The sequence below is a fragment of the Schistocerca serialis genome, chromosome 1, assembly GCF_023864345.2.
Source record: "Schistocerca serialis cubense isolate TAMUIC-IGC-003099 chromosome 1, iqSchSeri2.2, whole genome shotgun sequence".
Taxonomy (NCBI): Eukaryota; Metazoa; Arthropoda; class Insecta; order Orthoptera; family Acrididae; genus Schistocerca; species Schistocerca serialis.
The window spans coordinates 811129511-811155563 of record NC_064638.1 but is presented as its reverse complement, the minus strand read 5'-3'; the positions used below and the strand labels follow the sequence as shown (position 1 = coordinate 811155563).

At 41.2% G+C, this 26053-nt stretch overlaps 1 protein-coding gene across 1 annotated transcript in view; it reads right to left on the bottom strand.

Moving 5' to 3' along the window:
- Nucleotides 1-1767: 1767 nt before the first annotated feature.
- LOC126435797 (anosmin-1) overlaps nt 1768-26053 on the bottom strand; it is a 297027-nt gene continuing 272741 nt past the window's right edge. Inside the window, exons 6-7 of the mRNA XM_050090466.1 lie at nt 24282-24426; nt 1768-2386 (exon numbers count right to left, since the gene is read on the bottom strand). Coding sequence (XP_049946423.1) covers nt 2361-2386; nt 24282-24426 — 171 coding nt within the window. The 3' untranslated portion in view covers nt 1768-2360. The remainder of the gene's footprint in view (nt 2387-24281; nt 24427-26053) is intronic.

Here is a 26053-nt window from a genome sequence, read left to right as displayed (position 1 = left end):
AAACAAATAGAGGGAAAGCAAAAGGAAAGAAAAGGAAAATTTAATTATAAATTTTAGAAACATGGAAAGGGGGAAAAAGTAGAAAATATTAAAATATTTGTTATTCCAATACATAAGAAAATCAATATTATAGTCATAGAACTTAGGTCTGGGCCACCAAAGATAGTGTTTATTAAAGTATAAACAGCCATACATTGTAATTACGATACTCCAGTCTCTAGTATGTTCTAGTTCGGAAGTTATTTAGGATGTACAGCTTTAGAGAACAACGACTGGGACTTTATTAAACGGGGATCAAGACCAGATCGTGACGAGATTGTTTTTGAGGATTGTCAATTCAAGACTTTAATTTGGACATTTATCAGATTATATAAATGGGAAGGTGAAAAGTAATCTCTTTGGCTTTAATGTCAATTTGTGTGAATATTTAAACACTTTACTGAATTGAGAATTTTAACCGGATTCGGACTTTGAATTGTGATAGTAGGAAACTTTAACTTCACGCGACTAGTGATCATAGTTAATGACAGTTTGCGGATATCAAATAGAAATAACTTATTTACCGAAAGTGACAGGATATTATCTAACATCTCTGATGCTAGCGGGAATCCTACTTAGACATCTAATTAAAGAACTTCTTTGACTGAGATCGTATATGTGAACCTATTTATTAATAATTCTTGTAAATAAACTGACTTTGTTAATTTGAAACATAATACAAGTCTTGAACATTAATTTAACTTAGATTAATAAACGTTAAGGTTACGTGATCTACGCCAAGAACAAACTAGCGATTCGTAACTAAAACAACTGAACGAAACGTTAAAGTATCGTCGTCTGTAAACATTGGTAGTAAAGCTACTAAAGATTTTTTCTCTCAGAGTTGGGAAGACTATACGTGTAGTGACCCACGTTTAACATTGGTTTTTAAAAGTAATCAAACTGATACTTAGCTGGGACAATATTAAATAAAAGTAAAACCCTTCAATGACAGTCAATGTGTACAAAATAAAATCAAACTTTCACCTATTAGACGAAAAATCGACAACAAAAAAAGGGCTGCTACAGCACCCAGTGCAACTGCATCAGACAGAAAATACCACAGACACATTTGCACTGCAAGAAACTTATGTAGCCAAAGTTGCAGGCACACTGAATATGGGCCAGCCGGAGTGGCTGTGCGCTTCTAGGCGCTACAGTCTGGAGCCGAGCGACCGCTACGGTCGCGGTTTCGAATCCTGCCTCGGGCATGGATGTGTGTGATGTCCTTAGGTTAGTTAGGTTTAATTTGTTCTAAGTTCTAGGCGACTGATGACCTCAGAAGTTAAGTCACATAGTGCTCAGAGCCATTTGAACCAACACTGAATATTCTGCAACTAAAACAAGATGCAATTCTGAAATAGTGAATGGCTTGATACGTGTGGTACTCAGCTGTGGAAATAGTAAGGATAATGATTACGTTCTAATATAAATTGATCGTAATACACATTTACTTTTCCTTATTCGTGGAACATTAGACGAAATGATGCCTATATTGATTGTACAAAAGCATGTGCGTAGTTTGTTGTTATACTGTCCAGTGTATAATGTCTCCAACTGAAAAACATCTAATTGTACGTGTACATAAGAAAACCAACTTGAATTAGGCAGTTGTAAGTAATAATATAACTCGTTTTGTTCGTATTAAAAGATTTTCTTCTCAACAAGAACTTAGGAGTGCTAATATTTTCCTTCTTTTAATGTTCAAATGAATGCACTAGTGAATAATAAGTTTCACATGTTTTATTTTTATAAATAATGGTACAAGATGTTTCATAATGGAATATTAAAACTCACCAAAAAGTATACATATGAAAATTAAATACGATAATTCTAAGTAATCACAATTTTCTAAATTATTTAAGCACGCTAAACTTGTCATGTCTCTATTTCTATGTCTAACAGTCTTAGTGTACATATAGGCGCAAGTCTGCTTACATTAGTTACAGATTTCAGACCTAAACCTAGTAGTGATAAAGCTGGAGGTCAGCCTTCTCTAAGAAACTACAACAGTGCTGGATGTCCGCAATGCACCATTCCACACCTTGTGTGTTTCTCTGCTGTGAAAAGCTCTACTGTGACATCACTTTCTATGCTGATAATTTTGTGAGGATGCTAGTGTAAATACACTACGATTCTAAGGAGTGTCGCTGAGTGGCGTGTGTAGAGAGGGTATAAAAGTAGAGAAACCAATGCAGGCAGAGAGTCTACAGGGGTGGAGTACAGAGGTCGACTGATGCCAGGCAGTCGTCGGTGGTTCCTCAGGAGTCACTCGCGGCGTCCGAGTCTTGCTGGCAGGTAGATGCCGTCTACATTCTCCTTCACTCGTTGGTCTCTGGAGACACACCTGTTGACGAGATAAAAGCCATCCGAAGCAATTTAGAAAATTACTATACTTGAGTTGTTTTTCACGCGACTACATTGCAAAAACAAACAAAAAATGAGTGAATATCAAGCAGGACAGATAATTTCGTGACGGATGCCATGTCATAGGATCCGAGACATCAGTCTATTAACAACTGAAACACATCATCTGAAGCACAATGTCTTTTGTTAACGACTATCGGTTTTGATCTGCCCTGCGGATTATCTTCAGGTCTGGTTTCTTAGTATCGGTATGAACAACATACAGCTGGTGCCACTCGCACCACTGCTGATAGACTTCACCGAATGGCGCCAGGCCTGAAGATGGTATCCAGGGCAGACCGAAACTGGCAGTCATCAATAAAGACACTGTGATCCAGACGCTGTTTTTCGTTTACTAAGAGCTGAGGTAAGACTGGTCCACCGCTGGACATATTCTCAATCTCGAAACCATCTTATAAATCCACAATGGTGAAGGAGTGTGATCACCTCTGTAGACTTAAAAATATATTATTCAATAGGAATATACTATTACCCATATTAGAAGAATTAAAAGTAACACAAGAAAAACAGAACTGATTAAAGATCAAAAACTACAATGTCAAAAGTTAAACTGTTAGGCGAAATATCAAGTGTGTAATGTCAAATGTTGTCAGAACCTGCGAAAGAAAAGTACACGGAATGATTGTTGGCATCCCAGTCTACGTGAAAATAAAATTTATTTGTAGCACTTGGTCTTCACATACAGCGTTCCATTTCTGTCCAGCAGTACAACGAACCGAAGTACTCGCCTGTAGACCATCAGGAAATTACAGCAAAAGCAGGACTCTGAATCTTTTACATAAAGCTCCCGTACGTTGAACTCCTCAATACCGTGGTGAGATTACTCATTTCGACAGACGTCTCATATAGGTAAACAGATATTTTGAGGAAATCATCCAATCTTTAGCAACAAATTGTGAAATAAACAACCACAAAATGCTTAAATTATTTAAAGCTTACAGAAATACCAGCAAAAGATACAGAGTTAGTATCCCATGAGGCGTAGTGTCTTACACCATGGCCTTTGACATCGCACATAAGCAGTGAACAGGCATACAGCAAGAGAAGAGCGCAGGGCAGGTGGTGTCAGGTGCCAGAGTATATATTGTTTCATTTCGATCTGGCAGAGCTCACTAACTGATGGACACTGTTTGTGGTGTAGGTAAAATACTGTCGTCTTTATTTACAGCTCTGTTTTTCTTTAATTTTCTAATTGTTTATTAATTACTATTATAATTGTGCTTCGTTATGAAGGAGAATGAAGGTGTGAATGTGAAATAATGTTTTATGTAAAGTTTTTACATTATACAATTAAGTAACTGATGTAACTCTTCAGGCTTTCCCGGCGATCTAATGACATCTTGGGTTGTCGGGTGTTCTGCCGGATATCACCGTCGTACTTGCACGATATTTCGGTCACGTAGCTCGTGACCCTCATCAGGTGCGACCTGAGATTGCCCTCGAGTGGACCTGGTCCAGTATTTATGCCTTTGGCCTTCCCCCTCCACCAGCGGCTGCAAGCGCTTCCTCTGTGGTCTGCGCCCATTCCCTGCGACCTGCTGGAGCGTTGCTGCTCCGTTTTTCGTCCGATGCGGTTCTAGGTGTTCCCTTTGCGGTCCGCGCCCACCAAACCCGCTCCTGGGGGTTTCATCTACGGTCTGGGGTACCAAGCGTTCCCCCTGCGGTCCGCGCCCGCTCACCACGACCTGTTGGAGCGTTGCCGCTCCGGTTTTCGTCCGCTGCGGCTCTGGATGTTCCCTCTGCGGTCCGCGCCCACCAGTCCCACTTTTGGGTGTTCCATCTTCGGTCTGGTGCGCCTGGTAGTCCGTCAGGGGCTCGTTTTCCATCTCCATGTCTCTGGTTTTTCTGTTTGTGTAGTGTTGCAGCTGGCCCCGTTGCTCCTTTAACAATTCCAGAGCCGGATCCCAGGCTCTGCTTAGCTGGTACCCTGTGTCATGGTTCATAAGATCGTCAGCCATTTTAATTTCTATCGATTCTCTTATAACACTGTCCCAAAATCTGGGTGTTTGTGCTAGAATTTTGGTATCCTCATACTTCATGGCATGATCTAGTTCTAGACAGTGTTCAGCAATGACTGACTTAGTCACATGTATTAATCTAGTGTGCCTCTGATGTTCTTTGCATCTGATAGTTTTTGTCGTCTGGCCAATGTAGGAGATACCACATTGACAAGGTATATTGTAAATCCCTGGTTTTCGTAACCCCAGGTCGTCTTTGACACTCCCCAGCAGTCCCCCGATCTTGTTGGATGGACTGAAAACACACTTGATATTGTGTTTACGGAGGATCCTACTGATTCTGGCAGAAATAGAACCAGCATAGGGCAGATATGCCACCTTCTTTGCTTCATCTTGGTCTTCTTCACGAACCTGTGGTATAGTGGCTGGTTGGAGTGCCCTCTCAATTTGTCTGTCCGTGTATCCATTCTTGGAGAAAACTGTTTTGAGACGTTCTATCTCTATAGGTAGATTCTCTTGGTCTGACAGGGCACGTGCTCTGTGGACCAAAGTCTTCAGAACCCCAGTCTTCTGTGCAGGGTGGTGACAGCTGGTGGCCTGCAGATATAAATCAGTGTGTGTTGGTTTTCGGTACACACTGTGGCCAATTGATCCATCTGCTTTCCTCTGGACTAGAACATCCAGAAATGGCAGCTGGCCATTCTTCTCCAGTTCCATTGTGAACTTGATATTAGGGTGGCATGAGTTAATATGTTCAAGAAACTCATTGAGCCTGGCCATCCCATGTGGCCAGATCACGAAGGTGTCATCCACATACCTAAAGAAGCATGTGGGTTTAAATGTGGCTGTCTCCAACGCACTCTCCTCAAAACTCTCCATAAACATGTTGGCAACCACAGGGGACAGTGGGCTGCCCATAGGTACCCCTTCATTTTGCTCGTAATATTGGTTTCTGTACAGGAAATACGTGGATGTCAGTGTATGACTGTAGAGGTCCAACAGAGCACCGTCAAATTTCGCTGCAATCAGTTCTAGTGAGTCCTTCAGTGGGACCCTGGTGAACAGCGATACCACATCAAAACTAACCATGATATCCAAATCTGTGATGTGCAGTTGCTTGAGGCATGCAGGAACTCTTCTGAGTTGCGGATGTGGTGAATACATTTCCCCACATATGGAGACAGGAGACCTTTCAAGTACTTGGCTGGTACTGATTGCAGAGAAATTTGACGGTGCTCTGTTGGACCTCTTCAGTCATACACTGACATCCACGTATTTCCTGTACAGAAACAAAATATTACAAGCAAACTGAAGGTGTAGCTATGGGCAGCCCACTGTCCCCTGTGGTTGCCAACATGTTTATGGAGAGTTTTGAGGAGAGGGCATTGGAGACAGCCACATTTAAACCCGCTTCCTTCTTTAGGTATGTGGATGACACCTTCGTGATCTGGCCACATGGGATGGCCAGGCTCAATGAGTTTCTTGAACATCTTAACTCATGCCACCCTAATATCAAGTTCACCATGGAACTGGAGAAGAATGGCCAGCTTCCATTTCTGGATGTACTTGCCCAGAGGAAAGCAGATGGATCAATTGGCCACAGTGTGTACCGAAAACCAACACACACTGATTTATATCTGCAGGCCACCAGCTGTCACCACCCTGCACAGAAGACTGGGGTTCTGAAGACTTTGGTCCACAGAGCACGTGCCCTGTCAGACCAAGAGAATCTATCTATAGAGATAGAACGTCTCAAAACAGTTTTCTCCAAGAATGGATACACGGACAGACAAATTGAGAGGGCACTCCAACCAGCCACTATACCACAGGTTCGTGAAGAAGACCAAGATGAAGCAAAGAAGGTGGCATACCTGCCCTATGCTGGTTCTATTTCTGCCAGAATCAGTAGGATCCTCCGTAAACACAATATCAAGTGTGTTTTCAGTCCATCCAACAAGATCGGGGGACTACTGGGGAGTTTCAAAGACGACCTGGGGTTACGAAAACCAGGGATTTACAATATACCTTGTCAATGTGGTATGTCCTACATTGGCCAGACGACAAGAACTATCAGATGCAAAGAACATCAGAGGCACACTAGATTAATACATGTGCTAAGTCAGTCATTGCTGAACACTGTCTAGAACTAGATCATGCCATGAAGTATGAGGATACCAAGATTCTAGCACAAACACCCAGATTTTGGGACAGTGTTATAAGAGAATCGATAGATATTAAAATGGCTGATGATCTTATGAACCATGACACAGGGTACCAGCTAAGCAGAGCCTGGGATCCGGCTCTGGAATTGTTAAAGGAGCAACGGGGCCAGCTGCAACACTACACAAACAGAAGAACCAGAGACATGGAGATGGAAAACGAGCCCCTGACGGGCTGTCAGGCGCACCAGACCGAAGATGGAACACCCAAAAGTGGGACTGGTGGGCGCGGGCCGCAGAGGGAACATCCAGAGCCGCAGCGGACGAAAAACGGAGCGGCAACGCTCCAACAGGTCGTGGTGAGCGGGCGCGGACCGCACGGGGAACGCTTGGTACCCCAGACCGTAGATGAAACCCCCAGGAGCGGGTTTGGTGGGCGCGGACCGCAGAGGGAACACCTAGAACCGCAGCGGACGGAAAACGGAGCAGCAACGCTCCAGCAGGTCGCAGGGAATGGGCGCGGACCACAGAGGAAGCGCCTGTAGCCGTTGGTGGAGGGGGAAGGCCAAAGGCATAAATACTGGACCAGGTCCACTCGAGGAGCAGTCTCAGGTCGCACCTGATGAAGGTCACGAGCTACGTGACCGAAATACCGTGTAAGTACGATGCTGATATCCGGCAGAACACCCGACAACCCAAGATGTAATTAAGTACCTGTTCGCATGACGAATGTTCGAGAATGACGTCTGTACCAATAATTCGTTCCATGGAATTTGTTATAAACTATTTCATCAGTTTGTGGTACTGGAGAAATGAGATTATTTTTTCGGTAAAGTAGTTTTGTTAAGAGGGAGTTAATTTTATATTTGTGGGTTTTCCAAATATATTTATGTTAACTTACTGTTTTGATTCATTTGCAAATTTTGATTGGTTCTGTGCTTGTGAGCGGGATTGAGAGGATTTGATGCTGCTTTCTGATTGGCTGTAATGTATATCTACCAAACAGAAATTATTATATTCGTGTATATTTTGAGAACGAGAAACCAGTTTTGTGTAGAGAGATAATCAGAATTGGGGCTTGGATCTCGTAGTGATCAAACGTTTTGTATGTGCTCCGATGAAAATTATTAATGTTGTGATATTTCGGTACCAAAATGTTTGAGAAGTGCGGTAAAGTGTGGAAGTGAGTTCGATTTAATACATGATGTGAAACTCAGAATTTCTGGTGACATTTTAAATAGCTAAATTACCTGAGACTGATTATAACAACATTTGAGCGAGCTGTGCTATAAAAAACATTCCTTTTGTACAATAAATTTTCTATGATGGCTATCTAATAATTACCGTAATCTGGCTATGGTTGTGACTGATGTGTGTGTGTGTGTGTGTGTGTGTGTGTGTGTGTGTGTGTATGGACTTTTCAGTCTTTGTAAGGCTTGGTAGTAACTGGTGTACGCAATATTGTCGTAATACAGTGAAATTTTATGCACATGAATACTTTCATTTATTTATTACTAAACTTCCACCGAGAAAACAATTTTTAGTGTGACTTGTGGTTAGAGCTGTGCAGCTGTTTTTTTCTATAGCTTTTTGCGCCTTATAACTGCTTTTCAGTAACTTCAAGGAGGCGCGCATGTGAGAAGAGATTCACCATAGGGCGAGTGAAACATTATTAACAGCAGCATAGCTCTGCGCCACAGCAAATGGCGCATCAAGGCTAGCGAATTACAAAAAGCTGTAGAGGAAAGACCTGCTGTCGAGAATAAATGTGAAAATGTTCAGTGTCGAACAGCGATCAAAACACAGGATACAACAGTGTGTGACAAAGCGGAAAAGAACTGTTAAACTACGGTAAGAAGAAGAAAGATGACACCGTAGATACAACAGAAGAAGCGGCGCGGAGTTAGCAGATGGAACGATAGATGCATCGGCAGCCGTTATCTAAAGAACTGCACTGACGGTGTTGGGCGGTAGATAGTATCCCACAAACTGGTATAATTGGATCAGAGAACGGAGCCACTGTTTCAGAGCGCTGATACCACAGTCGACAAAGAGAGACACGTTGTTTGCCTGTATCAAAAGAATTTTTAAAATCGAAGGGCGTGATGATTCTGCAGTTTTGAAGGCAGAGGATGTGATTGAGTCTGATGGAAGTGCCAGGCAGACAAGCACTATAGGGTAGAGAAATGTGAGTGAATTAGAAATTAATGATGTTTCAGTTTATAATTTACACCCGTTATCTACAATTGTGGGGGAGAAACAGGGACGAAATGTTACAACAGATGTAACTATGGGAGAGGGTACTAGCTATTTTAATAATAGATTGGCTGATTTTGGTGATTCTGGTTTATTTGACGTAAGCTAGGCTGACGTAAATTAACTGGAGACCAGAGAGGCAGATGCTAAAGTTCATTGTTGCAAGTAAAGCAAACTTAACTGGAAAATGTAAAGGAAATGATAGCACCATTAATGCTTAGCATCAATTAAGCAAATAAAAATTTAGCTAAGGGTCTTAAGCAATATATTAATAGAAAAATTGATAATCAGCGCAGTACTTCTAATCAATTAGCTGGTTAGCTTAAACAGTTCAGAGATGAAATTGATACTAAGTTAGAAAACAGGCTTCTGATCTAAAGGAAATTTGGCAAAAACAATTGAAGGCATTTGATGAAAATGTCGGAGCTAAATTTTCTCAATTTGAGGAAAGTTGCAAGAAATCCTCAGACAGTGTAAAAGAGGATTTAACAGAGACTATACAAAGAGCAGCTAATGGAAGGAAGTAAAGAATGGGCCAGATCCAAGAAAATGTTCAGAAAATAGAGTATAAAATAGCTACAGTTCTAGGTATATGTGAAAGTGAGCATAAAATTTTGAATCAATGAGACAATTAAAAATTGTTTAAAAGCTATAGAGGTTGTCTCTGGCCATGTGAAGAAAGTAGAAACCAACACGTATCATTTGACCGATCAGATGTGGTTGGCAGCAAATGAACTACATGATCTTAACAACAGACTAATTAAAGTAGAACATAATATACAAGTTGGTACTAATAGAGTGGGTGGCAGTCTGATAACAGAGTTGGATGAAGTAGCTTACACTACTAACAGACAGTTCTCACGTTTTGGTCCTGATGGACATATGCCTCCAAAGGAATTTTGGAATGATTTTGAAAATGTTTTACCATGACCGCAGACCGATTGGCAAAAGATCGGCTTTATTTCATAAAAATTTATGGGGGAAGCCAGGACCTCGAGTGTGAATGATGCTGAACGATACGATACTTTACAATAGCTTAAAGATGCATTTTTCACAGAATATTGGGGTAAACAAAAGCAGATGTATCTGCACAACAGTTCCTGGGCTGGGGAAAAGTCTAATCCCAGAAAGGAGAGTGTGAAAAGATTAGCTTTAAAGTGTGTTGCTAATTTATCTCACTAACATATTAGAGCCAGAACAGATTACAATGTGTTTAGATGAAAAGCTACCTATGAACTGCCTTAACAAAATAGTTACTGCTCTCAGGGACGTTATTAATAAATTCATTAGTTATCTGAAAAGAGTAGATAGACTAATGCAGTAGGAGGAGCAGGATAATAGATACTTTAGGCCTCCAAATAATGCAGAACCTAGACAGAATGTAAATGTAAACGGAGTGAATGTGTCTTGAGGTAATGGTAGGAGAAGAGAAGGCGTAAGACGCTGGCGCCATGCTATGGCAGATAGGCGAACTAACTCCGATCAACAGACAACAGAGGGAAGTGCGTCCGGAAGAGAGCACAGAGTCATGGAGTATGGAAAACTACATCCCGTCTATAAAGATGCTATCGTTTGCAAGACAGGTAATGGTAGTTTAAAACAGCTAGAAACTCTTTTTGTGTTGTATAATGAAGAAATGACTGAATTCGGAAGTAATGACACGGGCAGTACGAATGAGGCAAGTGAAGCAAATAACATCAAAATAAGTGTTATTAATGGTAGCTTAGGCGACTTTTTGAATAGGAACAGGTGAAGGAAGCACGGCAGTATTGAAGATTGGATGACCATAGTGGGTGTCAGTCAACTAATTGATTACAGGAGGTTCAGGAAGGAAAACGTGATGTGTCAAGGTGTTTTGATTTGTCATTAGTGGACAGACTGACTGCTACAAAAGAGGATAAATACTGAAAATAATACTACAAATATCTGTGTAATTTCGAGGCGTGGGGAAGGTTTTGAGAGAAAGGAAGTTGTACATGATTTGCTTCGTGAATTTGAAGTCAGCAATAGTGGGGAGAAGACAAGATAACCTGTAGTGGGGAAGAAGTGCAGTGTTTAACTGCAGTGGCAGTGATCTTTGTGCTGTTAGTCAAAAGTGGTTAGATGCTTTGCCAAACAAAGAGGAATTAGTAATAATGCCTGTCAAGGGGATTCAAATAATTGTAGCCACAGGAAAGGTTAAAAAAAATGGTTCAAATGGCTCTGAGCACTATGGGACTTAACAGCTGTGGTCATCAGTCCCCTAGAACTTGTTGTTGTTGTTGTGGTCTTCAGTCCTGAGACTAGTTTGATGCAGCTCTCCATGCTACTCTATCCTGCGCAAGCCTCTGCATCTCCCAGTACCTACTGCAACCTACATCCTTCTGAATCTGCTTAGTGTATTCACCTCTTGGTCTCCCCCTACGATTTTTACCCTCCACGCTGCCCTTCAATACTAAATTGGTGATCCCTTGATGCCTCAGAACATGTCCTACCAACCGAGCCCTTCTTCTGGTCAAATTGTGCCACAAACCTCTCTTCTCCCCAATCCTATTCAATACTTCCTCATTAGTTATGTGATCTACCCATCTAATCTTCAGCATTCTTCTGTAGCACCACATTTCGAAAGCTTCTATTCTCTTCTTGTCCAAACTATTTATCGTCCATGTTTCACTTCCATACATGGCTACACTCCATACAAATACTTTCAGAAATGACTTCCTGACACTTAAATCTATACTCGATGTTAACAAATTTCTCTTCTTCAGAAACGGTTTCCTTGCCATTGCCAGTCTAGATTTTATATCCTCTCTACTTCGACCATCATCAGTTATTTTGCTCCCCAAATAGCAAAACTCCTTTACTACTTTAAGTGTCTCATTTCCTAATCTAATTCCCTCAGCATCACCCAACTTAATTCGACTACATTCCGTTATCCTCGTTTTGCTTTTGTTGATGTTCATCTTATATCCTCCTTTCAAGACACTGTCCATTCCATTCAACTGCTCTTCCAAGTCCTTTGCTGTCTCTGACAGAATTACAATGTCATCGGCGGAGCTCAAAGTTTTTATTTCTTCTCCATGGATTTTAATACCTACTCCGAATATTTCTTTTGTTTCCTTTACTGCTTGCTCAATATACAGATTGAATAACATCGGGGAGAGGCTACAACCCTGTCTTACTTCCTTCCCAACCACTGCTTCCCTTTCATGTCCCTCGACTCTTATAACTGCCATCTGGTTTCTGTACAAATTGTAAATAGCCTTTCGCTCCCTGTATTTTACCCCTGCCACCTTTAGAATTTGAAAGAGAGTATTCCAGTCAACATTGTCAAAAGCTTTCTCTAAGTCTACAAATGCTAGAAACGTAGGTTTGCCTTTCCTTAATCTTTCTTCTAAGATAAGACGTAAGGTCAGTATTGCCTCACGCGTTCCAGTGTTTCTACGGAATCCAAACTGATCTTCCCCGAGGTCAGCTTCTACTTAGAACTTCTAGAACTTAGAACTACTTAAACCTAACTAACCTAAGGACATCACACACATCCATGCCCTAGGCAGGATTCGAACCTGCGACCGTAGCAGGAAAGGTTAAGAAACCTGTTAAATATGAAGCGTTGCTACCTCTTAAAATAAGTAGTATGCAGTAGTATCATAATTTCCTGGTAAGGATTAAGTGTGGACATCAATAAACACAATGGGAAACTAGATTTGAATGAGAATTCTATAATGTTGGAAATACAGGGAAGAAATGTAATTATACCATTTTCTAGGAGAAAGAGTCTAACCACTGAGGAGAGTAACAGTTTTCCATTAGGTATTGCAGAAAAAGGGAACATATGTAAGAATATAATAAATGTGGCACTGAGAAAATGGGGGTTGATCCGGAAGACTTGCTAGTTGAACAGGACAAGGTGTAAGGGAAAAGTCGAAGAAGATCACATCAGAAACAAAGAAGTTTATGGATGAATACTTGGGTCCTTTTCGGGTAGTAGAAAAGCTGCACCCAAATGTTTACAGATTAAGTGCCAAGTTTACTTGCGGAACCATCGAACTATCTATGTTTCGTACATACGCGTATTCTTCAGTACAACATCGTCATGAAATTCTGCATTCTTGAAGGTTTATCGCCAACAACAATTCTTCCAAAGTTGGTGAAACTTTATAGAGAGGCGATTCTACATTTTCAACGATTAGGAAATTGATGGCTGAATTTTAAAGTGGCCGTACTTCTCTTGAAGGAGATCCTCTCGAAGGAAGCTGCAAAACTGTAGCCACAGATGAAGGCATATAGAGAGTATACAACACACTAGTGGACCACCTGTTTGCAATCGATGAAGGAACTAAAAATATAAAAAAGAAAGCTGAGTCTGACTTCCAATTTTCGAGACATGAATACGATAGTCGCCGTATGAAATCACTTCAGATGATGTAATTAATGAAGTTGACAACAGATTATTTGTTTAATGAATAAATAGAGTTTGGATACACAGAGAGGGTCGCTACGTCAGTGATATCTAGATCTGGGTCCCATTTTGGTTACGGAGTAGTTTGTTTCTTTATGTTGCTGAAATGGAGAAGGAGAAAGGAAAATGTTAGAAACCTGGCTGGCATCTAATAGCTTACAACTTTCAATCCGTAAGAAGACCGTCATCAACATTGGCAAGCGAAGGATTTTACAAAGGCTAACACGCATCAGATCAAATAACAAGATCTTCGCGGTGAAGAGCCAACAAGGGTCAAACCAAATTTCTAGGTGTGATAATGGACTCCCGCCCCTCATGAATAAGGCACGGTACATATGTCATAGAGAAAATACTGCCTTGTCTCAATGCGTTGCGCGCTTTTGCAAGAGCAAGGTAATAAGCGAATTATAATCCATACAATTACAAAAATGTATGTATTTAAGTATATTCCGCATTTCCTTCTAAACCACTAGATCGCTTTCAACCAGACCGCGTATCCCTATCACTTACTGACTGGAAAGAAACTCTGTGGGGGTAAGAACCACCTATCTCTCAAAGAGGTAGAGGTGAGGGTAAAAAAAGAGAAAAAGAAGCTTAGCTCCAGACAGACCAATACCTAGAATTTATTCGTCCAGTATTTGAGAGTGAAACCACTTAGAGACTTGCAACTAACTTTACTTATAATTTAAAATTTTACGGAACTTTTTTTCGCTCTCTACCCAACAGGATAACGAAAAGAAAAAAGTTTATCGGTTACTACACTTTTGCTTTTCATGCAGTGAAGTTGCCACATCAGGCACGACGCCTTATTTTATTAGTTCTTTATTATCAACTCCAGTTGGAAATTCGTGGTAAGTGCCTCTGGGACCAAACTGCTGAGGTCATCGGTCCCTAGGCTTGCACACTACTTCAATCTAGTTTAAATTAGCTTACGATAAGGACAACATACACACCCATGCCCGAGGGAGGGCTCTAACCTCCGACGGGGAGAGCCGTGCGAACGGTGGCAAGGGGCCCTAGACCGCACGTCTAAACCTCGTGGCTCAACTCTATTCGCGACACGTTTTGCAAAGACTTACATCACTGAACGTACTTACAAAATCACATCATTATGCGACACATAAGACGTCATTAACATCTAGCTGCGTGAAAGTGAAACTGCAGAGCCATATTGCTCGAGATACAGGTAAAACACGTATGCAAATAAGAGTGAAATACGTCAAACATATGAGACATGTGAAGCCCTGGATCGATTTTTACCTCAAATTACTTACTACCCACAAAGTAAGACTCTGGTGGTGAGAACCACCAACATCCTATTGGGATGGAGGTGATGGATAGAAAAGGGGAGGGCGGAGGAGGAGATGGAGTAGCAGAGAGGGTGGAGGAGGAGATGCAGAAAGGGGAACAGAGGAGATGGTCAAAGATAGGGGGCGAGTAGTAGACTGATAGGGAGAAAGGGAAGGAGAAGATTGGCAGAGAAACTGGTGAGACTGACAGGGAGGGTGGAGGAGGAGATGAATAGAGGTGGAGGAAGAGAGGATGGAGCGGGAGATGGAGAGGGAAGAGGAGGAGATCGAAAAGTGGAAGGGTGAAGAGAAGATGGACAGAAAGGGGGCCAAGAGGAGGTGGACAGAGTGTTCGGGTGGAGAAGGTGGACAAAGAGAGGGGGGGGGGGAGAATATGGACAGAATGGGGATCAGGAGGAGATGGGTAGAACGTCGGGGCAGTGAAGGTGGACAGAGAGAGGGCTGAGAAGGAGATGGACAGAAAGAGGGCACGAGGAGATGGACAGAAAGTAAATAGGGAAAGGAGGAAGGAGAAGATGGATGGAGAGAGGTGGACTAGGTGATTGCTATAGCGAATGGAAGGAGGTGATGGACATTGGGTATTCTGCTAGTATTCTACTCTTTATATATAAGAGCCTAATAAAGTCTAAAATCGATTATGAACGCACACTACGCTCCAGAGGCAGAATGAAATCAACGACGACGCAAGCAGAAGTTGAAGAGATAGAGAAAGTATATGAGGATAATGACAAGACGATTCTGTACGTAAAGGGAGATGAAAATCTAACAGGAGGTGAAAATCTAATTGTCATGGGAGACTGGAATGCTGTTGTATGGAAGAGGTAGAAGAAAGAGTTGCGAGAGAATATGGACTGCACAGTAGGAATGAGAGGCAGAGGCTCCAGAGGCAGAATGAAATCAACGACGACGCAAGCAGAAGTTGAAGAGATAGAAAAAGTGTATGAGGATAATGACAAGACGATTCTGTACGTAAAGGGAGATGAAAATCTAACAGGAGGTGAAAACCTAATAGTCATGGGAGACTGGAATGCTGTTGTATGGAAGAGGTAGAAGAAAGAGTTACGAGAGAATATGGACTTCACAGTAGGAATGAGAGGAGAGAAAGACTGATTGGAGGTCTGTAATAAATTCTGTTCAAGAATCACAAGAGAAGGAGGTTTACTTGGAAAAGGCCAGTAGTTACAGAAAGATTCCATTTAGACTGCATCACAGGCAGATAGAGATTCCGAAATCAGATACTGAATAGCTCGATTGTAAGGCATACGGGAGCAGATATAGATTCAGATCACAATTTAGTAATGACGAAGAGTAGGCTGAAATTTAAGAGCCCACTCAGGAAGATTCAACGTGCAAAGAAGGGGGATATAAAAGTACTAAGGAATGAAGAAATACGCCTTAAGTTATCAGAGCCTATAGATGCTGCGCTAATGAATAGCTGAGTAGACAGTTCAGTTGAAGAGAAATAGACCTTTCTAAAAGTGCAAGTTGGAAAGAAAAACATAAGCACAAGGAAGGTAACTGCGAGGAAGCCATGGGTAACAGAAGAAATACTTCAGTTTACCGACGAAAGAAGGGGTTACAAAAATGATCAGGAAATTTCAGGAATAGAGAAATACTCGTCACTTAGGCATGAAATAAATAGGAAGTGCAGGCAAGCTAGCGCAAAATGGGTGTGTAAAGAATCTAAAGAAATCGAAGAAGAAATGAATGTCAGAAAGACTGACTCAACATATAGAAAAGTGAAAACGGCCTTCGGTTTAATTAAAAAGAAGGGCGGTAACATTATGAGTGCAACGTGAATTCCACTGTTAAATGAAGAGGGAATGGATAGGTGGAAAGAGTACACTAAAAGCCTCGTTGAAGGGGAGGACTTGCCTGCTAAAGTGATAGAAGAAGAAACTAGAGTCGACAGGAAAGAAATGTGGGATCCACTATTAGAGTCAGACTCTGAAAAAACTTTGGACGACTTAAGATCAAACAAGGCAGAACGACTTGATAACATTCCACTGGAGTTTCTAAAATAATTGGGAGAAGTGGCAAAAAAACGACTTTTCACGTTGATGTGTAGAATGTATGAAGTAACTTGCGATATACTATCAGACTTTCGAGAAAATACCATTCCGGAGACAGAAAGAAGCGAAAAGTGCGAGATTTATCGCAGCTTAACAGCTTAACAGCCCATGGCTCCAAGATACTGCAGGAATAATATACAGAGTGGAGAAAATTTGTGTCACGAAATTTTAACCCTGGATAGCTGATCCCAGTAGGAAGCAAAATTACTAGTGTTGTGTAGGTCGACAACGCACCATTCTTAAACTACAGAAAATTGGCGCCACACACTCTGATTGGCCATGGGATTGCCCTGTTGCCGGATGCTCTGAACAACGCATGACCGGGAATGCTTTGCCTGCCGGAGATCGCCATGCTTACTATTTGAGTAAAGCGCAGATGATATGTGTGTGCCCCGAAGCGAAGCTTAAGTCTGAATGCCTCTGACGTGGGGTGTAGACAAACATTAAGACCTATTCGACACGTGTGCGCATCACGTTAGGGCAGTGACAGGGCAAGGGACGTTTGTAAGTGTGAACTGACGACCATAGCGCTGCCAGTAACCGACGAACGGCAACAGGGAAATCCCACGACTAAACGGACCTCGTGGCACCAAGCTTCCATAGTTCAAAAATGGTGCGTTGTCGACCTACACAACACTAGTAATTTTGGTTCCTACTGGCATCAGCTATCCAGGTTTAAAATTTCGTGACACAATTTTTCTCCATCCTGTATAAATGAATGGAACAGAAAAATGCAGACCTGATAGATGACGATCAGTTTCGCTTTATGAAAGGTAAAGGCACCAAAGAGGCAATTTTGATATTGCGGTTGAAAATGGAAGCAGTACTGAAGAAAAATCAAGACAATTTGATAGAATTTGTCGACCTGGACACGTCATTTTAAAATGTAAAATGGTGCAAGATGTTCGAAATTCCGACAAAAATACGGGTAAACTATAGGGAAAGACGAGTAATATACGATATATACAGGAAACAAGAGGGAACGTTAAGACTGGAAGACCAAGAACGAAGTATTCGGATTGAAAATGGTGTAAGACAGAGATGAGTCTTTCACTTCTACTGATCAATCTATACATTGAAGAAGAAATGACGGCAATACATGAAACGTACAAGAATGGGAATACAATTCAAGTTGAAAGGATATTAATGATAAGATTCGCTGATGTCTTTGCTACACTCAGCGAAAGCGAAGAAGAATTACAGGATGTGTTGAATGGAATGAGTGGGTTAATGATTATAGAATATAGAATGAGAACACATCGAAGAAAGTAGCAGAAATAACAGTGAGAAACTTGACGTCAAAACTAGGGATCACCAAGTAGACGAGGTTGAGGAATTCTGCTATCTAGGCAGCAAAATGATCCGTATTGAACGGAACAAGAAGGACATAAAAAGCAGACTAGCACTGGAAAAGAAAGAATTCCCAGAGAAAGGAAATCTACTAGTATCAAATATAGGCCTTTACGCCTCAATCTGAGGAAGAAATTTCTGAGTATGTGTGTTCGGGAAACAGCAACGAGTGGCAGTGAAACATCGAATGTGGGTAAACAAAAACAGAAGAGAATCGAATCATTTGAGATGTGGTGTTACAGAAGAAGGTTGAAAATTAGGTGGACTGATAAGGTAAGGAATGAGGAAGTTATCAACAGAATCGGCGAGGAAAGCAATATATGAAAAACACTGACAAGTAGAAGAGACAGGGTGGTAGGACATTTGTCAAAATATCAGGGAATAAACTGTGTAGTACTAGAGGTAGCTGTAGAGTATAAAAACTGTACGAGGAGACAGAGATCGGAATATGTCCAGCAAATAACTGAGGACGTATGTTCCAAGTGCTACTCTGGGATGAAAAGGTTGGCATAGGACAGGAATTTGTGGCGGGCCGCAGCAAACTAATCAGAAGACTGGGAACTAAAAAAGAGGAACTTGCTCTAAGATATACAGAGATCAGCCCTTCTCAAGGAAACTAATCCATTAGAAAAGAACATTATGAAAGTTACCAAGGAAAACGACAATCTCGTAAATATTTGTGTGGATCAAAGGACGCGCTAACATTAAATATAATGAAACGATCGAAGATTTAGCGAAAACAGCGGCTCAAAATTACACTTTTAAAAACATATTATTACTGCAATCTGACCCGAAGACTACGTTGTATAGAAGAAGAAGGTGCCAGTAGGAAGACGAATATAAATCATCGATACGGATTGAAAGGAAATACGAGTGCTGTGGACAAATACAACCAAACATTCCTTCGAAGCCTGATCCTCACAATCATGCAAAATAATGAGATTTAGTCATGGGTAATTCCCCAACCATCTACACCGAATACACATTCGTCATAATCCTTACTGTGAATTTGATGTAATAACGGTAGGAGATATAAATCACAAATTTTTCTGATTGTTAACTGTAAGCGTACCTCTAAATTGATTCCATGCAACAGCTAATCAGATCTCACCAGCCGTTACCTACTAATATAGCTCGTTCCTCCTTTATCAAAATAGTATATTAATTTTAAAACTAATAATGCAATTTTTAGATAAAGGTAACCTCATTCTGTAAAATTCAAAACTTTTAGAGATAGCTGCATGGCCTTCAGGTCGAAAGTTCAAAATTTTAAAATAATAAGAAAAACAACTAAAAAGATTTTGATAAAACATGTAAGCTACAGCCAAGACGTTAGACACAGCAGATATTATTCAATAATAATGCGAAGAGGGTTAGAGGGGGCCAAAGAAATCAACAAAGAAAGACATCGCTCGTGAAAGTCACTTCGCTTATTTTATTCCATCCACCATAATTTACCATAAAACAGGCTACAACGGTGATGGAATCGAGTCTGTCAGAAATTTCTTATGCGAGCAATTTTTACTAGGTGTTGCATGTGGAATTTTCGCTGCTTGAATTACAACAAAAAAGTAAGAATACGGTCTAATGACCGGATATTCGTGGCATGTTTACTAAACAAAGATAAGTGTCTTTGCAAAACCATTGTATTATTACATAAAAACCTCTTCCTTAATCCACTTCACAACATAATTTCCACCAATATCAGTGAATTACATTTTCATTAAAATCTGCCTCCTGATTTCCAAACCACTGCTGAGTGCCATTTTTACAATTCTCTTGTCATGGCACCGTCAACGTACGGCTTAAATTTTCTTTCAAGTGCAGGAACAAGTGGTTGTCCGTACGCCCTAGATCATGGCCATACAGCGGATAGTCAAGGGAATTCAAACAACTGCCTATTTGATTAGTTTTGTGCGCTTACGTCTGTATTTTTGGCACCTAGCACGCCTACAATTTCTCGTAGTCTAAGTTTACAGCAATAACTTTTTGAGAATACCCATGTCGCGACACTTGAGCGAACTCGTGAGATAAGAATATAATCGTAAAACGTCCGTCGTGTTCAACTTGTGCATCAGCTTTCTGCAACAAGTGTTCAGTGATGACCTATTATCACCCATTTCGCACTTCTACATGGAAGTTAGTTCTCACATGTTTCATCTTGATCTGCTCTAATCCATTCCTTGCCATTACATCGACCGTAATGTTTTTTTTTTGCATACATTTCCATTATTTGCCGATGAGTCTCAACCGTTTTCGCGCTTTTTGCACAAAGAACACGAATCACTGCGGATGTCTCATAGTCAGCAGGCGTTTCAGTCGACTGAGGTATTTTAAATAAGACCAAGGAAAATTAAACGCGGATGAATACCTCCGTTATCACAGCTGCGAGTATCCAATAATAGAAGGAACCTTGTGCATTTGAGGCAGATCACCGACTGCAGCGACGCAGCGGCCATACACCAAAACAGTAACGCCTCGTAAGTTAACGGTCAGTATAACCCAACATAGGGTCTTACGGTACAAGAAAATTCACTGAAAATAATGGGTTTTCGGCGCTTAAAAAAGAGGACTCCGACTAAAAATCAACAATCCAAATTGCACGTCTTTTTAGTTACGATCGGTTGACAACGCTCGCTGTTGCTCAGTTGTCAAATAGAGACAGTGTGGCTGTTGTTGTTGTGGTCTTCAGTTCAGAGACTAGTTTGATGCAGCTCTCCGTGCTGTATCCTGTGCAAGCATCTTCTTCTCCCAGTACCTACTGCAACCTACATCCTTCTGAATCTGTTTAGTGTATTCATCTCTTGGTCTCCCTCTACGATTTTTACCCTCCACGCTGCTCTCCAATACTAAATTGGTGATCCCTTGATGCCTCAGAATATGTCCTACCACGCGATCCCTTCTTCTAGTCAAGTTGAGCCACTAATTTCTCTTCTCCCCAATTCTATTCAATACCTCCTCATTAGTTATGTGATCTACCCATCTAATCTTCAGTATTCTTCTGTAGCACCACATTTCGAAAGCTTCTATTCTCGTCTAAACTATTTATCGCCCACGTTTCACTTTCATACATGGCTACACTCCATACAAATACTTTCAGAAACGACTTCCTGACACTTAAATCTATACTCGATGTTAACAAATTCCTCTTCTTAAGAAACGTTTTCCTTGCCACTGCCAGTCTACATTTTATATCCTCTCTACTTCGACCATCATCAGATATTTTACTCCCAAAATAGCATAACTCATTCACTACTTTAAGCGTCTCAAGTCCAAATCTAATTTCCGCAGCATCACCCGGTTTAATTCGACTACATTCCATTACCCTCGTTTTGCTTTTGTCGATGTTCATCTTATATCTTCCTTTCAAGACACTGTCCATTCCGTTCAACTAGTCTTCCAAGCCTTTTCCTGTCTCTGACAGCCGGCCGCGGTGGTCTAGCGGTTCTAGGCGCTCAGTCCGGAACCGCGCGACTTCTACGGTCACAGGTTCGAATCCTGCCTCGGGCATGGATGTGTGTGATGTCCTTAGGTTAGTTAGGTTTAAGTAGTTCTAAGTTCTAGGGGACTGATGACCACAGATGTTAAGTCCCATAGTCCTCAGAGCCATTTTTTGTCTCTGACAGAATTACAATGTCATCCGCGAACCTCAAAGTTTTTATTTATTCTCGATGGATTTTAATTCCTACTCCGAATTTTCTTTTGTTTTCTTTACTGCTTGATCAATATACAGATTGAATAACATCGGCGATAGGCTACAACCCTGTCTCACTCCCTTCCCAACCACTGCTTCCGTTTCATGCCCCTCGACTCTTATAACTGCCATCTGGTTTCTGTACAAATTGTAAATAGCCTTTCGCTCCCTGTATTTTACCCCTGTGCCTTCAGAATTTGAAAGAGAGTACTCCAGTCAACATTATCAAAAGCCTTCTCTAAGTCTACAAATGCTAGAAACGTAAGTTTGCGTTTCCTTAATCTATTTTCTAAGATATGTCGTAGGGTCAGTATTGCCTCACGTGTTCCAACATTTCTGCGGAATCCAAACTGATCTTCGCCGAGGTCGGCTTCTACCAGTTTTTCCATTCGTCTGTAAATAATTCGTGTTAGTACATTGTGGTTAGTAAAAATGAGTCGTTTTAATGTCGAACAACTCGTTGCCGTCGTCCAGTGTTATTACAAATATGGGAAAAGTTCTTTAGGCACACTTCGAAAACAGTGTACAATTTTCGGCCTGTGCAAGGCAACCAATTAATTCGACCACATGAAGAATAAATGAAAACTTTTAGGAAATTGGTGAGTTGTTGATATTACGACAGGAAAGCAACATCGTACTCGTGTTTCTGATGAAAATATTGCCTCAATATAAGAGAGTGTGGATCGAAGTCCATGGACCCCGACCCGCCACCGATTACAAGAACTGAACATTTCGAGGAACAGCGAATTACGGCAGAGGTTCTACGCCCTTTAAAAGTTACAATTAATGCAACGATTATTGTCAACCGCCCATTAGGAAAAGTGTGGATTTGTTGATTGAGTGCTGGAAAACCAAAATGTGCAGGACAGTTTTGAAAAAATACGAGTTTTTCAACAAACTTTTGCCATGAGGTGCATTCCCAATTGAAAGGCTACGTCAGTAACATAATTGTCAGATTTGTGGTGACGAGAATCCTCGTACAACACTTCAGCAGCTGATGCATGCACATCGGGCAACAGTTTGGTGCAAATTTTAAGCGAGCGGCTTGATTGTGCCCTAATTTTTCGAGAATTCCTCAGATAAAGTAGTAATGGTTAATTTTGTACGTTATCGCAACATGGTGAGAGAGTTCCTTTGATTCAAATTGGGGTGGATTGACCTGGAAAGCAAGTGTTTTCAGCACCAGCCATTAGTCGTACAGTGGGCGAATCACGCTATACTGAAGGGGAAATTCCCAGGTCTATCGTCCCACGCCATGGAGCCAAGAACTGGACACCAAGATCTTGCGACATGAAGCCGTGCTGTATGTTAAGTCACGTGTGTGAACAAACCAAGAACAATTTATAGTTTAAATTATTGAACTGAGTGTGTCATTGAGGAAATCGATACAGAATGTATGACAAAGAAATTGAAAATTTTATAAAAAGAGCAAGATTTTCTCAATAAACTTCGGAAGAAACAAGTGGTTGGCACTGCGCGCTGGATCACACTATACGGCGGATGGTGAAGGAAACTCAAAGAACTGCTTATTCGATTAGTGTTGAGCACATAACTCAATATTTTTGGTACATAGCACGCGTGTGACTTACAGTAGACTAACGTGCGTTGTATCGCACAAGTAACTGTGATGTACGATGGTGAATTTAAAATAAAAGTAGATGATGTGGCCCATTGAAAAAGGTGTGCGTCTCACGCCATGGGGTCCAGAATTCGACATAGAGATCTTGGGACGTGACGATGTGTGCCTTTTTCCGGTGGTGTTATACATTGAAGAGCCAAAGAAACTCTTACACCTACCTAATACCGTGTAGGACCACTGCGAGCACGAAGAAGTGCAGCAGCACGACGTGGCATGGACGTGGTACAATCGTGAAACGGTGGTACGGGAAAGTCCCCACTTCATCGCTATCTCGGAGATTCTGTGTTCCATCGTTCGTGCGCCGACTATAACACCACTCTAAAACTCACTTAAAACCTGATAACTTGTCATTGTAGCAGCAGTGACCAATCTAACAATTGCCCCAGACACTAATTGTCTTATATAGGCGTTGCCGATCGCAGCGCCGTATTCTGCTTGTTTACATATCTCCGTATTTGAATACGCATGCCTATACCAGCTTTTTGGCGCTTCAGCGTATGAAATCAAGTGCTTACGCCGACAAATAGTGAGAGATTCCTGGGTTAAATGTCAGAATTAAGCTTGTCGTTGAGGAAAACGTTGCAGATCGTACGTCACTGAAAATTTTATGAGAGCAATAACAGTTTTTCAATAAACATTTGTCCAATATTGTTTTTCGAAGATAACTGTATTGTATACTGTTAAGTTCAAAATAAAGGTGTTTCATCTTTTCAATAAATAAGGTGTTTCATACATAAATGAAATTGTGCAACTTTATTGAGACACCCTTTACATCCAGAATTCATCGTACAATGATTAGTTTGGAAAATTTCGACCTGTAAATTTTTGTGATAACAAGTGAACTCTACAAGAATGGAAACTACGCTGTGTAATAAAAATAAGCCGCAGTTGTGAGTTATGGGCGCTAGCAGACAGCGCTGGACGCTGGGGCAGTACCTTGGTGGGCGTGCGCGGTGGTGTTGAGGAAGATGGCGGCCTTCTCGCTCTTGAGCCTCTCTGAGCCGAACTGCGCGAGCGCCTGCACCTGCACGAAGTACAGCGAGCCCGGCAGCAGGTCGCGCAGGCAGAACCGCGTCACGTCCTGCACACGCCACCACGAAAACAGTAACAAGAGCCACTTATTTATTTATTTACAATAGTCCACTTACTTGCTAACAACAAAGGTTCGTTATATATAGTAACTGCATGTGCGTGAATTTTCAGCATAATCTACTTAATTCCTTATCCCATTTTTTATTTTGTTTAGAACATAAATTAACTTTAGACTGTCTACAATACTGTTTTTCCTTATCTTCGATTCTGTTCTAATACAGTCGCTCTAACATTTGGACAGCTGTCCTGTGGCACTTCTGACCGCTCTTACCCGGAACTTTCTTTGCTGTCATAAAAAGAGAGCCATAGGTTTTCGTTGTTTCAAATCATCTTAATTAATTTACAGTTATTTTCATATATATACTCCTATTATTACTTTTACAACACCAAATATTACTTCTACAATAACAATTTACCTATTACAATTCCCCAAAAAGGTCTTACGTACTACTACTACTACTACTACCACCTGTCTTTTTATTTATTTTTCAGCAAGTGCTATTACTGCTACAAATTATGATTGTATTAATACCACTAATATTCCGTACCTTTCTCCTATGATTACAAATGATCACAGAATGCAAAAATGAAATGCGAAGAAACTTTTTTAAAATCTTATGGGACTTAACTGCTAAGGTCATCAGCCCCTAAGCTTACACACTACTTAACCTAAATTAGCCTAAGGACAAACACATACACCCATGCCCGAGGGAGAACTCGAACCTCCGCCGGGACCAGCCGCACAGTCCATGACTGCAGCGCCTGAGACTACTCGGCTAAACCCGCGCGGCATTTTTCTCGTTCATTGACGCGAAAATATGTTAGTACACGATCATGTTGATGTGGCACATCCTCCAGCAGTGTCTGTAATACGTCAGTGAGAAAATCTTAATAATCGGCCTAAATCATCTCTCTCGCCAAGAATGCCTGTCTTTGCGTTGAGTGATAAATAATGTTGACGCATTATTTCTGCAGTTTCGTGGAGATTGTCATCACCCTTCACATTCAGATTAGGAATGTTCGCAAAGCTTATGCAAGCAATGTCGTTAGTAATAAAATATTATGTGTGGGCATTGGATCTGCAACGCGCTTTGTAAGTACCGCTGACAGACGTGCAACCTGCCGCGGTAGTCTTTCGCCATTAGGGCCTGGACCTTCTGAAGATAATGTGGATTGTTCAAATACAGCCAAGACAAGACAAAGTCTGACGCCTTACGCTGCTACCAGTCAGCTGCCCGTCAGAGTGCAAGGGCAAGCAGGCTACATCAGTTTTCTAAACCGTACCACAATATCATATCCGCCTTTCGCTTATGCAGTGGTGGGCTTCGACTGCTAAAAAGGTGCGCAAAAGTGAAAAAATATATGCGCTGAATCATTTGTATGTAGAAATAGTGTTAATAGTAACCAAAAAAGAACGAACATTTGTCTAAGTAAAGACAGCATGATACACAGATGCATACGATAGTAGAAGTTCCAGTAAACTTGGATCTAAAACGCAGCCCTTTGCGAGATGATTGCGAATATGTGGTTGGTTCGAGCCGACACTGACTTCTGTATATAATATTGTAATAGATAGTAAAAAATGTTTCAAATGTACACTTTCGAATTAAACCCCA